This window comes from Vicugna pacos, chromosome 2 (genome assembly GCF_048564905.1).
Source record: "Vicugna pacos chromosome 2, VicPac4, whole genome shotgun sequence".
Classification (NCBI taxonomy): Eukaryota; Metazoa; Chordata; class Mammalia; order Artiodactyla; family Camelidae; genus Vicugna; species Vicugna pacos.
This window is the reverse complement of record NC_132988.1, coordinates 80806544-80820734: the sequence shown is the minus strand read 5'-3', so window position 1 is coordinate 80820734 and position 14191 is coordinate 80806544. Positions and strand designations below refer to the sequence as shown.

At 46.0% G+C, this 14191-nt stretch overlaps 1 protein-coding gene across 5 annotated transcripts in view; it reads right to left on the bottom strand.

Annotated features, from left to right (window-relative positions):
- The window catches only part of AFF1 (ALF transcription elongation factor 1), a 173195-nt gene that overhangs the window by 9285 nt on the left and 149719 nt on the right, over positions 1 to 14191 (bottom strand). For all 5 annotated transcript variants that reach the window (XM_072943023.1, XM_072943014.1, XM_072943004.1 and 2 more), the window contains 6 exons: positions 12895 to 13809; positions 5382 to 5485; positions 4499 to 4757; positions 3524 to 3615; positions 3281 to 3341; positions 518 to 654 (listed from right to left, as the gene is read on the bottom strand). In XM_072943023.1, the coding sequence (XP_072799124.1) occupies positions 518 to 654; positions 3281 to 3341; positions 3524 to 3615; positions 4499 to 4757; positions 5382 to 5485; positions 12895 to 13809 (1568 nt within the window). The remainder of the gene's footprint in view (positions 1 to 517; positions 655 to 3280; positions 3342 to 3523; positions 3616 to 4498; positions 4758 to 5381; positions 5486 to 12894; positions 13810 to 14191) is intronic.

Sequence of the window (14191 nt, the reverse complement as noted above, 5' to 3'; positions counted from 1 at the left end):
TTTGTCTTGGTTTTGTATTGATTTTTCCTGAAGATGTGAAGGCATGACAGCAACCCAGAGGGAAAATGAGGCTTTAGAGCAACGACTCAAGCCATTCAGAAAATCAGGCGAAGACACGCCTCTTCTCTGACCTGTGCACCTGCTTGAAACCAAGCAGCAGCCTGTGCCCTTACAGAGCCCCCAGCTGACGTGCAGGTAATAAACAAGGAGAGTTTCAACCGAGACGAGAAAGCACCTGATCAGAAAGCCAAACTGGAAAAACCAACCCTCTCCCTGAAGGGTTTGGCATCTCACTGTGCACTTGGCAAAACAAGGTAGCCAGACCCAGTTACTCTGTTCCAGCACTTCGCCTAGAATACATTTAACTTTACAATAAAAAAAAAAAATTTCCTGGATCAGTAACTTTTTAAAGGCTCCCCTTTGTTAAGCTGTCTTCCTACTAAAGTTCAAAAGGATTAAAGCAATAAAGGTGAGGACAGAAGCACTTAAGAGGAAGGCAAAATGACTGGGCACTTACTTAATGAGGTCTACGGTTTCAGAGTAGATGGAGTAAGCTGACCTGGACGCTGGGCCCTCCGACTCCATGGCAATCCCACACTCAATGAAGGACAAGGCGGCTTCCAGGTACTTAAACGCCTTCCCAACCTTGTCCGTCTGTGGGCGAAGAACACAGTCATTGTTAAGCCTAAAACAGACTTCTAGTTTCTCACACACATTCTTTACAGTAACTCCCCTCCACCGTCTGACTTTAATTGTGGCTAGAGAGAAGTGTGAGAGCAAACACGCAAAATGGTAACTGAAGCCCGTCACCTCTGACCTGCTGAAAATGTCCTCGTGTTACTAGCATGCAATTACTCATTATGTAATTTTCCTGTGAAACATATTCTACACATTATGTGAATAATGCAGACACAGTTTCTTTGTATGGGCTGAAGTTTATCTTACAATAAGGAGAAAATATTATGGTTTAAGCATCTTAGATGTCATATTGAACAACAATCTTTTTATGTATTTGAGAGCCCAGCAGATCATCTCCTTGGGAAGTCTGGGTTCAGGGCACAAGGCTATCCCCTGGGCTAACAGGGGTAAAAGTTCAGAGTCCCTTAATGAGAAAGTAGAAATTTGAATGAAATCAGATGTTGGTGATTACCAAAACCTGAATACACAGTTTGTTACTTAACGCTCTTCTCACTTGGTGGCATTCAGCTCACCCAGCACGCCTCCACTCGGCACGTGCACCACACGCGGTAAGAGCAACTGATCAACACGGCATTCGCAAGGCTGAGGTTTCTGCTGACACCTCTCATTTGACACGTTCAAAAAGAAAGAATGAAAACAGGAAAGGTGCAAGTGGAGTATAAGGAGATGGTTGCATGTTAGCGAAGAAAGACGGCTTAGGGCTGCTAGTTTTAATTTTTAAACATAACTTGATTTAAAAATATGTCTTCTAGACAAACCAGGCTCAGAATAGTGACAGAATAAAAATCAAATCAGCATGCCCAATTAATCAACAGTACAGGGCCTTAGTGGTTTGCTTTGCTGGTGGGAATTTAACTCTTCAAACTTACTCATTCAATACCATCTCCTTTCATGGGCTGTCTAAAATTCATATTGGCATTAGGGTAGAAATAAAAAAAACCATAGTATAGCAATTGGCCAGTGTCTACCTTCTTAAGTATTTTGTAAGGTTAATAAGTTAATATGTATCTCCTGAGACAGGGTTAAGGTCTTAGAGTTCTAATTTCCTTACTCAACAGTAGGTAAAATAAGAACAGGAGAAATACACTCCTCTACGTTCAGTTATGCGCTTAACTATTTGCAGTGCAAGATGGACAACTTTGGGGCGTTGTACAGCTAAAGGAGAATGTGACAAAGAGGCTGGCCATTCAGGTTTCTGTCCAAATTGGCATATTTTGAGAGTGGAATGAGCTAGTATTACTTATTAGAATGGGAAGCAGCAGGTACAGGAAGGGAGAAGATGGACATGTGTACAGATTAAAAGCAAAGCCAGAACGAAGTTCCCCACAGTATTAATTTTGTTTGAATAATGAGGAAACCTAGTGCTGAAAGTGTCCAGTGTCAAGAAAAGTGTTAGGTCACTGGCTGACCAAGACAAGTTTTAGTTTACTGAATATTTGCGCTTTTTCAAAACTCAAAAGATTCGTGTAGTTCTAGCAACAGCCGTGGAAAGTGAAAGGAAGAGGCTGGGAAGACACCACCGTGGGGCTGGTTGCAGGAGGCTTAATGTGACTCAGGTCATCCTGGCACAGGGTCACTTTAGACATAGTGTCTAATTTGTCTCTGTCCCCCTCACAGCATCCAGCATGATAAGGACTCAATCAACATTTTACTCTGATGAATGGGGACCTGATAAAAGTGTCTCGGCCCAGCCCTCCCTAGTCTGAGAACAGATGTGAGTCTACAGAGTCGGGCTGAAGGACACTGGGCAGGGAGTCTGACGGCCACTGTGGACGGATCTGACTCAATCCCTGTGGACCTCCAGACCCTGTGGTTAGCTGTGCACATGGCAGGATCAAGGCAGCCTCTACCGTTCTCCTGTGGCAAAAACTTCAACATACCTGCAGGGGTTTAGGTCTGGGGAATACACTAAGTAAATAAAAGCCCCAGTGTCTTAGATGTTTAAATATGACAAAGGGCAAACCTTATCTAATTATACTGCAGCAGGGAAGTAAAAGCATATTTAATTATGTATGCTTTAACATAAACTACCACCTTCCAGAAAGTCCAACAGCCACCAGTTAAAGAGAGTTCACTTCTTTAAAGTATGTTTACCAACAGTGCAATCATTACCTTCACCTTAAAGTTTTATCTGATGGCACTGGTCTACTGACTAACTTCACTGTTAGTCTCTCAAGGGCTTTAAGATAACTTTGGAATGCAAACAGGCTACCTCACTTTTTGAAATGTTTCAGGATAAACACAAACTGACAAGCTTTCAGTAAGCGAAAAGTTGTTTTTCACATCCAAGGAATTGATTCAGGGAGACAAGGAAGCCCTCATGTATATTAAATAAAACACTAACCAGGCAGGTCAACTTTCAATCATCTAGACATAAAACTTGTGACTAGCAGTTTGTGCATCTGCCCATGATCAGCCTGAATCAACGAAGTAAAAGTAATTTCATTCTCCAGGAACCCCTTGACCCTCAACTCATCAGATCCCACAGCTCCTGTGGGAGTGCCCAGCCCCGCAGTCCCCCCTCCCACCCTGCACCAGGCTTGACAATACGGAATCCCCAAGAATAAGAGTCAAGACTGACCATTAATTCTGCTTTGTCCTTCAACCTCTTGGCCTCCTTCATGTGAAAATCTGCCTGCTGTCTGAAAGAGAAGAGAAGATCAGGGGTGAGTCAAAGGAACTTAAAATGACTGGACTGGGGCAAGACGACTTAAGAAGACTAGAGGGTGACCAAGATGGGAGGAGAGGGAGGGCAGAGAGGAGGGAGGACGGGGGGAAGGGAGCGGGAGGAGAGAGAAGCAGCAGCGTCTATCCAAAGCCTTACTTGTCAAGCTTCATGTGAGGCTTCCCTGGTTTGGAGTTACCATTTGGCAAAGAAGGCACTGGAAAACGATTTGCAGTATCTCCAGAAGATCCCTTAAGAAATCATTATACAGATCACACTCTAACATTTAAGATCACTGACCTAAATGTACCATCCCTCTAAATTAGCCCAAAATACTAGTTCAAAAAAGAGGAAATCAAACACTGCACACTTCAGCGTGGCCAAGAGCTTTCTCAGCTAGATTCCACTGAAACTGTAGTTTTTGATCGTATTTGGGACACAAAAAAAGCTATAAGACGGGCATGTCCTAGAGAACAGATTATCAACAAAGCCAAATCTAGTATTTTCTCTTAGGTAAAGCACGCGCGCACGCAAGCACACATGTACACGCACACTCATCCACCCCACTTTAACAAGAGAGGAATTTGCATTTGAGAAAGTGGATAAATTTTTTCCCATTATAACCAATAATGAAAGTATTTGAAATCAAACATCCAAACCAAGAACTAACCAGGGTAAACGATTTTTTTTAACTGCAAAATACCTGATGGAAAATTAACACAAAAATCTATTCTGATTTTTCACCCCGAACCACTTTAAGAATAAACTGACATCTAAATTTTCATGTAATATTAACTATCTTTTACTCTCCATACAAAAAAGTAGATTTTTTAAAAAATTATTATTTTATTTTTTATGGCAGGGGAGGCAATTAGGTTTTTACTTCGTTATTTTAATGGAGGTACTGGAGGTTGAACCCAGGACCTTGTGCATGCAAGGCATGCACTCTACCACTGAGCTATACCCTCCCCCTCAAAAAATAGATCTTAAAACAAAAATAACTCCTTACTACTTTGTTAAAAGTGATGGACAGCTCTGAAATAAACCACCCCTAGCAACTTCTCTCATCTGGGCGTTTGGAGTAAAGCTACACCTCTACGTTCCGGCCCGCACAGCACCGCCTCCCCGCCTTACTCTGTGCTCTGCAGAGCTTCCAGAGCCCTTCCCCTCTGCTTTTCTGTGCTTGGAAACAGAAGTGTCTTTGTGGTTGCCCTTGGTACTACTGGCACTTTTGGGAGCGTCCTGCCCACAGGAGTCTGCTTCCTGCCGTGGCCTCTTTGGGGCAGACTTGGCTGGCTTCTGGGAAGACGAGGACGAGGATGAGGACGAGGACGACACGAGTGAAGGGGGAAGCATTTCCTTCTTTGAGGGCTCAGAGGAAGGCCTGGGAGTTCTGGAACGAAACACCATACAAAACTAGGTTAAAGCAGAGCATGAACTGGCTGATTCAGATGTTGAGCGATAAGGACAAAATGGCTGTTGACATAAAAGATTAAGGTATCACAGAGCATGAAATCCATTCTTACAGAAAGGTCCAGCTTCAGAGTCCTTTTTTGATGCCTTCAGAAAATCTAGTTGTAACTATGAGTAATGAATGAAGTCGTGTAATTTGTCCCTAAGCCTGCAGAGTCTGCCAACAGTCTTACCCTGACCTACCCAACCTGGTCTGCAATAGTTGCTGCCCAGCCTGCACCTTTCTCTGACAGGCAGGCAGGCCTGGGTGCCACCTGCTCTCTGACCCTGCACATCTGGCTCTCTCAAGTCTGTTGGCCCCTACATGGTGACACCACTCACTTGTTTTTGCCAAGTCTTTTGTGCTTTTGATAAATCTAAGTTTGCTGCCAAATCAACTGTCAATTCCTCTAAGGTCCTCATGGAGGAAAGTAACACATAACAAAATGAGTCCGAAGGGGTTTATTATTTTCTCATTCTACTGTGGAAGAAAAATATTTTTGCCATGTCAAGATCCAGGAAGATTTGAGCAGCTTTCTAGACTATTCCTAATCTCTATACTCACTTTGATTTAGAAGAATCTTTGTGGGAGGATGAAGACGATGACTGTGATTTGACGTCCTTCTCCAGTTTGACTTTCTTGCTATCGTGGTCTCTTTCTGCTTCACCCTATCAGTGTAGTATAACAGAGTAAACTGTTACAAACATAACTGTGCAGACAAAAGAGAAAAACATACAGCAAAGACAATTAGACTTCTGGAAACATTTAGGTAAGTACCTACTGTGTGTGTCTGTGTATGTGTGTGTATTTGGGGGGGGGGGGGTCAGACCATCCAGATTTGACATGACTTATACTGAGAAGATTTCTGCGTGAAGAAGGACTGTCCTTCATACCCAGGATGCAAACAGCTAAGTTTTCCCACGACAACACGTGTACCAAATTTACAGACTCCCTCCTGGTCTGGGCTCACGTATTAGCACCGTGGGAAGGAGGAGCCACCAGCTCTCCAACAAGGACAGTGAAGTGATGGGTTAGAGTCCTTCAATCTACTCAGGTGCATTCAGAACTAAACTCCTGGGGCAGGGAGGAGAGGGGGCAGGGTACAGCTCAGTTGTAGAGCAGAAGTTCTGGGTTCAATCCCCAGTACCTCCATTTAAAAAAAAGTTTTTAATAAAGGTCAGTCTTTTAAAAACATATATATATATATATATAAACAAACAAGTTTATACTGTATGGCCCAGGGAACTATATTCAATGTCTTATAGTAATCTATACTAAAAAAAAGTATGAAAAGGAATATATGTATATGTATGACTGAAATATTATGTTGTACACCACGAATTGAGGCAACGTTGTAAAGTGACTATACTTCAATAAAAAAGAATACAAAAAAAAAAAACTAAATTCCTCTGACTGTTGGGGAGTGGGGAGAGGGAGAGAGAGAGAGAGAAATCTGGGACACCACCAGCCAATCTAGGACAATCCCCCCCCAAACCCGAAACCCTCTCTTAGAGCCTTAAAGGGAAAAACATTCAAGTGCTGAGATTGTGGGGGGCCCCCATTTTCACCAGTCTCTCCTTCATTCTCCAAATTTCTCCAAGAAAAATGAATAAATTAAGACGAGTAGGCTCAAGCTCTCCCCAGGCGCTAATAAGCGGCCTGGCCCCACTCAATAGGAGGGGAAACAGCACAGACACACCCTTCCTTCCCCCTAGCATCCTGCAAACAAGTGTGCCCGGTGTGTGCCTCCACCCAGCCTCCTGTGGAAACCATTTCTCTCTCGTTTCAAAAATGGACCAGTCAAACTGACTTATAAGGATACCTGCTTTTACTCTCTCAGTGCGCACACAAGTGAGAACATTTAGGGAAAATATGGGTAGAGAAATTCAATCCAAGGGAAGGCTTATACCCACTAGAGGCCATCCCCGCACTGCCCTGCATGCTCCATCCCAGAGCCGGGCACGTGGGGAGCGCCTGAACGTGGCTAGTCCAGGGACAAGTGACATCAGAGACTTTGTGCAAAAAAGGAGAATGTAATCATTAAATTGTCTAAATTATTTCTCTTGGGTTTTTTCCCCTTTTTAATATTTTTAATATGGCTGCTAGAAAATTTTGAATTACAAATGTGGCTCACATTGTGTTTCTATTGGACAGCGCAGTTTTACACCCTTTTCTAGAGGTGATCTGCAAAATGGACCTTGAACTTCCAATGAGCCTATGCAAAGAAACAATTCTTAAATGTACAGGTTGCTCAGAAATATAACCATTCATTACAGAGAACTGGGGTAAAAGGACCTTGAGGGACCTACGGAGGAGACAGCGCGGAATGTGACAGCACACACACAGGCACAGCGGGAGCACGACAGGAGGCCGCACGGGCCCCGTCTCGCGTGGCAGTGGGCGCGGCCCAGTGGCAGAGCCCAGGGGCGCAGGCCAGGAGGGGCCTGCTGGGGCCCTGCCCGGCGCATAACTTTCAACGATTCAAAATAGTAATGCTCGACCAGCACTCAAGAGGTTGGCAGAGAAAACAGAATACACTGGAAATGCCTGGGTTCAAATAGAACCCTACTACCAGGGATATCCTCCTCGTCACTACAGCCAGGGTGCCCGAGAGGCTCTGCCACCACGGAATTCTCTGGAGCTTTAGATTAAAGGACACACGGCTGGCCCAGCAAACACTGCAAGAGGATGGGCAATTTATCTTTGGGAAAAGTCACAGAATTTGCTAAAATATCCAGATAGATACAACTTGTACATGAAACTGCAACATAAACTTTCTTAAAAGGAGGGCATTTTCCGGCCGTTAATGACTTGTAGGACTAAGTCCCCAAGACAAAGCTAAGCATTTATGTTCAATGCAGAAGGTTACTTCCTAAAGACAACACCAAACTCCAGAGGTGGAAGGAGAGGTAATTTTTGTTTGTGTATCTTCATGCTGCTTCGGACATGCTAGTTATGACTGGAAACCACAGTGGCAGACCTTACTAACCGCGCATGAAAGTAAGGCTCCCAGTGAGTCAAACCTCCCCGACTGGTTTTACCTCCGGCTTGTGCCGTCGGTGACTCAAGAGAACAGCCCAAAACCAAGAATCCCCACACATGAGCTTCCATGCTAGCTAAACACTCTGTTACTGGAATAACATGCTTTCTATTGACATGCAGCAACTTCGAAGCTGATAATATTCTGTAAGCTGGCAGAAAGTAAGCCACTGAATCAATTAGGCAAAAATCCCCTTCTGTGGACTGGGCCCGCCTGCCAGAGTTCACACCCATCGGCCCGAGGTTAGTATTCCAGTACACTCTGCCCTTGGAACCCTCTGGACTCCTGTGGGAACAGTCCCCGAGGAACCCCCAGAGCAGCACTCCGGGGGCGTCTGCCAGCTGGCATGGGAGCAGGCCTGCACTACAACCCTGAGAGGATGGATTTCGGAAAGGGCCGTTAGAGGGAGTCACCCGATTCTGGGCGCAGAAAACGCAGGAAAACGCAGACGTGAATTCCAAGACTGGAAAACATGAGGCAAGGAGTTCTCAACATTTTTCTGGTTCAGAAGCCATTTGAAAGTGAGACGAGAGTGATGTGCTCTCTTCAAGAGGAGAAAGGAGTCTCCGTTGCCCAGTGGCTAATGCACAGATCAACTCCCATTTCAGGGAACCCCATCTAAGGTTTGGGTCTCAGAAATTCCCTTTTCCAGGACAATGTCTCAAAGGTGCCTCCATCTCCAACAGGAGGCGGCTGCTGACCACCTGCTCCTGACTGACTTGTTTGCTTTTCTTAACCTGTTGGGTCAGGCAGCCATGGGTTATCTGCCAAATGCCGCTCCACCTACGAGTGGAGCAAAAGGGCAAGAATGAAGACCATAAAAGGAAGAGCTGGGACAGTCCAGGCCAAGCTGGTTTCTGCAGGGAAAGCCTCCAGGGCAGCCTGCTGCCTGCCCAGCCTCTGGCTCACCAACAAGGTCCTGTAGGTAACACAGGGAATGAAAGCAGCTTTTGAGAACTGACACTCATCTGAGGACACAGTTCCTAATAGGTGGAAAGACAGTCTACTCAGAGCCTGCCATGACAAGGAGAGATGAGGGTCATCTGGCAGGGAAACTGAAGGCGGGGGGCGGGGGCGCATCAGGATCTCAGGAGGGGGGACAGTGGAGTGACTGAGCCAGAGATGTACAGTGATCTTGAACTATGACCTCGGGCCTCGCTCCAAGAATTCCCCCCACCTCCACTCCTGCCAACAGACACTTGTGCATCCCCCCACCCCCCAACAAAAGGTGTGAAAGAGGGAAGATCACCAGACAGGGAGGAGTCAGCATACTGAGCTCCAGAACCTCTTTCACCAAGTGATGTGGGAGTCTTTCTGGATCTCAGGTATGGAAGGCAGCAGCTGAACAAGAAATGCGAGAGGTTTCAGTACCGCAATTCTAAACTCCACTGTCCACCCCCACAGGGAAGACGACTAGCTTGATAGCATGGGGAGCACAGCAAATGTGGAGAAGCAGCCTTCTGGGAACTTCAGGTACTTTTCCAGGATTTGCCTCTGCAGGTTCAGTAAGACGACACAGAGGGCACCAAGTCCAAGCTGACACCAAACGGGGGCAGGACTTACTGAAAGAGGTTACAGTCACTGGGATAAGTGCCACAGACAAGGAAAATGAATCCACTTCCCCCTTCTTTTTGGAGAGGGAATACACGGGCATTAGACTGGTCCTAAACCAGCTCTTCATATGATGCTCTTAGGGTAACTAACAGGCATGAAGAAATTAGATGTAAGTGGCTTTTTAAGAAATTATAGGGATGACTTTTCAAACCCTTGATTTTGAAGGATAATAACTGGGCATGTTGATGTGGAGAATCAACTCAAGGAAAAACAGTCAGATCTTGGATAGAAGGGAAGGTCTAAACCAACCCTCAAGCAATAAAAATGCACATTTTCCCACCATATCTCATAACTTCCCTCCCCATTCCTCAAAACACACATAAATGATGGCAATGAAATATGTTTCCAAAAGGGTCCAAGCTTCTTGGTCAGTAAAGCAATTATTTAGAAAAAGGAAAAGACCTGAATGAATGTAACCTCCCAGTCCGTTATTTTTCTGTTAAAGACTGTCAAGCATTTTATTTGAAAGACAACCTATAAAATGACTGGATTAAATGAGATTATCTACGAAAGTGCCCCGAGCAACACTGAGCTCACAAGGGGAGTTTGACGCTAGTTTGCTATGTTAGTAACCTCCCAAATGCACTGCCCTGACTGTGTATTATGTTGTGCATCCCAATGTCAACTTTTCTTTCAAATCTGGAAAACATAAAGTTTAAAATTCTATAAAAGAAAATATAGGTTCTATTTTAAATTCTAAACTGTAATCAGGTTGAAGAAATTCTGTAGTTTACATAAGGATCATGTGAGTTCATGATTATTTACCCTTATAATTTTCTCTACTTTTCCTCATGAATTGTCCCCTCCCACTCCTTTAAAGTGGTAAAATACACACAACAGGCACCACATTTTATGGCTTTATCACAGCTGTTAATCACCATTAACTCTTTGTGATCATCTTCTCACACTTTTGAGTCTATAATGGCTTCAAGGATCTATTAACCCTCTGAAAATATTTGTAGGATTTTGTGCCAGGAGAAGGATGGGTCTTTAAATAAAAACACTAAAGGCCACTAATGTGAAGGAGCAGGTACATTATTCAACTGCTCTCACCACATCCTCATGGAGCTTCTCCTAGTGTTCATACTTAATATGAAGGAAATGGACACGTCTTCACTATCCCAATTTGGGGCATTTCTACCCAAACTTCAAAAGAGACCTGGGCTGACCATGAAGCGGCCACGCTCATCAAGGTGCCCTAAGCAAGCGGAGTCAGGGTCCTGACAGGAAAGGCGGGGGCTGCCCCTCGCAGGCAGAGAGGACCTGAGGTTATGATGTTCAACATTAATATCACTTGGAATCCAGCAGGAAGTAAAACCAATGATACATGATCCTCTGATCATAAAATTAGTATACTGTTGGCTGACGTTTATATTTTCCAAAAGTTTCTAAGTAATGTTTCTAACTAGTGACATACAGCAGGCCAAGTTGTCTAGATCCATGATATCTAAATGGAGAGATTTCTTGGTCCAAAGAACTCGCTTTGTACAATTTCGGCTTGCTAATGAGGTTCTGTTCCAGAGCCTCAGGCAACAGGATTACCTGAGGATTTAGAAAACACTGACGGGAGTGTGGAGTGCAAGGGGGTGGGGAGTGGCACACGTCTTGCCACCAGTTCTAAGGGCTCCCCTGGAGACTGGAATGTGCAGCCAGGGTTTGGAGCCACTGGTTCAGACCCTGATGCCGTCAGTCCCACAGCAGAGAGGCAGGGCCTCTTTCTCTGTGGCCCTCTCTTTCCCAGGGCCAGATTTCTCAGCTGCCTGCCAGAGCTCTAAAGCAAGCATGCACTTGCCTAAGACGAGGGGGTCATTATTTCTCCATACTCTCACCAGAAAGATACATGAGCTGCCCTAGTGGAGCTCAGCCAAGGGCTGGGAACGGCTCTCAGAGGGCACAGTTCATACACTCAACAGGGACAGCTGAATTTTCCTTTCTGGAGCTGCAAGCAGAGCTTCTAGATTTGTACTGGAAACCGGACTGTGCTGAGAACGGTCTCAGGCAGTCTCCAATTTCCAACATTTCCACCAGGTTAGGAAGCACTTCACAAGTTAATACTTCTCCCTACTCCAGCTGGGGCAGTGGAGACTAGGTGATATGGCAGCTGGGGGAGAGATGATAAAAGATCTTCCAGGACGAGGTAAAAGAGTGTATTTCTGAAGTTTTCACAGGTGTATTAGGTGCAAATACTTTTTTCCTAGCCTGGTCCATCACGATTTTCTCCATAAAGTTTTACATCTCTAACACGCACACATTGTTTTAAAAGTTATCGTGTACGAGAATATGCTCACTTCTAGTTGAAACAACACCGCCAATGAGCACTTATCCCACCCCCACTGGACTTGCCCACTGCAGCTACGGTGGCAACACACACCCTCATGTCTCATTCGACAAGATTCTGGAAAAACCGCCGCCCTTCGCTATTTGATAAAGTCATGTTATATTTTTAACCCAGTGGAGTAATCAGTCGAATGAGACATGACAGCAGCCTTCATGATCTTTTTGTCCTTGTTATTCTTAGCTCAACTTCCACAACTGAGTAAGAAGTTTTTTATGTATTTACAAGAGGGTTAAAGTTTTTATTCCTTTTCAGCAGGAAAGAGTTGGCCCTTCTCATGCTTTCCACACAGAATCTTGGGTAGGCTGGCTTGGGAACGCCGCTGGGGGAAAACACTGACTTATCTTTCATCACCAAGAAGCAGCAAAACACACAGCAAGAGGGCAATGATTCACAATAAAGGAGATTGTCCAAAATTGTGAGGGCGTTAAATACAAGGATCTTTTCTTCTTTTTTTACTATGTTCATTCCTTAAGTGAGGATTCCAAAAATTGTTATAAATACTCTATAATGGCTCTAAAACTTTTTCATAATATTCTGCTTATTAATAAAAAGTCATTAATGGAGGTCACAAACTCTTAAATCTGGTGGTTCAAAACTAATGAAGTGTTAGGTGGCATGAGTTAAAACACAGATGTAATAACAGTATTAACAAGATCAAACTACAGGTGTAAAATCTGGCGTGCGGCACTCATGTCAGTAATCCAGAATACTAATTAACATTTCAGTTCATGTAAGGTTTTAATTTCTAAGGCAAAACCTAACAGGCCAAGTGGTAAATACCAAATTATCAGAATAGATTCAAATGTACCATTAAATGTAGCATCATTCTAATAAAGCAAGATATCCTTTTCAATGACTGCATCATCTTTTTCTTCAAACTAGCAAGACCGCTGAAGGAATTTGTCATTTATTAACACGGATCTGCACAGTGGGAGAGGAGGGGTGTAGGAGAGAAGGCTACATGGAATCCAGAGATTTCCAGCCTCTTCGAAGACAACTCTGGGTTATAATCAAGGCCCAAGACAGCCCCAAGCCCACAGCAAGTACGTTCCACACCGTGGAGGGAGGTCGGCCCCCACACTCACCTTTCTCTTCTTGGCCAATCTGCTCGGATTGTCTGAGCCTTTCTTCTCAGAATCCAGTTTCTTCCCTGCAGACGGCGGTTTGTACTCCGGTTTCTTCTGGCGGCCGACCTTCCCAGGGGGCTGCGGAATCCGAGAGAGGAGGTCGAGGGTGATCTTCACCATCAAGCTTCGCGGCGGCGGAGGCTCCCTGAGCGGGGACCGCTGCCTGGGGTCTCTCACAGGCACCAGGGGCTTGTCCTTGCGGCGGTCCTCCTGCACGACCACGGCCAGGCGGCAGCCACTAGTCCTGGCGCCGGCGCCGCGGGCGGGGCCCTGGCTCTGCGTCACCGGGACGAGGGCAAAGTGCTCGGGGCTCCTGTCCTCCGCACCGTCCCTCGCGGGCGCCTTCGGGGGGCCCGGGGGGCCGCTCCGGTGCTTCTTCCGCTCGCTCGGGGCGGGCACCGCCGGCTTGGGCTCGCGGCTCTCTCCGGCGCGGGGCCGCCCTTTCGTCTTCACCTTGGGCTTGTCTTTGGAAGGCTGGTCTTTGGCGCCGTGGGGAGGAAGTCCGGGCTCGCCCTCCACCTGCAGGCAGGCACGCGTGCCCGCCGGGGCGGAGGCCTTGCCGGCTCTTTTGGTTCCCACGGTCTGCCTCTGCGGGGGCTCCTGTTGGGCGGGGGACTTCTGGCAGCCCCTCTTGCCTGCGTGGGGGCCTTCCGACGGCGGGGGCCGGGGGGCTTTGCTGGAGCTTCTGGGGGGAGGCTCTTTGCATTCCGAGCGCTCGTGGCCCGCGGTGGCACCGTCGCCGCCCTTGGCCTTACCGTCCGGGTGCCGGGCCGGGGGCTCGGCGCCGCCCGGAACCTCGGGGGGCACCGCAGGCTGGCTGACTTTGGTCAGCCAGTTGTCTAGCTGCCATTTGTTTACTGTTGGAGGCTCAGGCTACAAACAAGAAAAAGGAGAACGGGTTAACTGACCAATGACGACACTCTCCGTCTGGTTTAGTCACCTGATCCTCTAGGACTGCAGTGAAGATGCAGTGATCACCCCCGACCTAAGGATTCAGGTCCTTTTGATCCTCCCCTAACTACAGGTCAAATTCTATTTAACTCCTCTTCTTTTCCATTTCTGATTTTATTTATTTGGGCCTTCTCTCTGTTTCTTGATTAGACTGGCTAAAGCTTCATTAATTTTAAAACAACTCTTAAACAATCTTCCAATTTTTTGGTGCCACTGGAGTTTTACCGTAGCAGACACAGACTAACAATAGACCATTAGATTCTGACCAATGAAGACCGTTGGCAACTGCCGATAAGTCTGTATA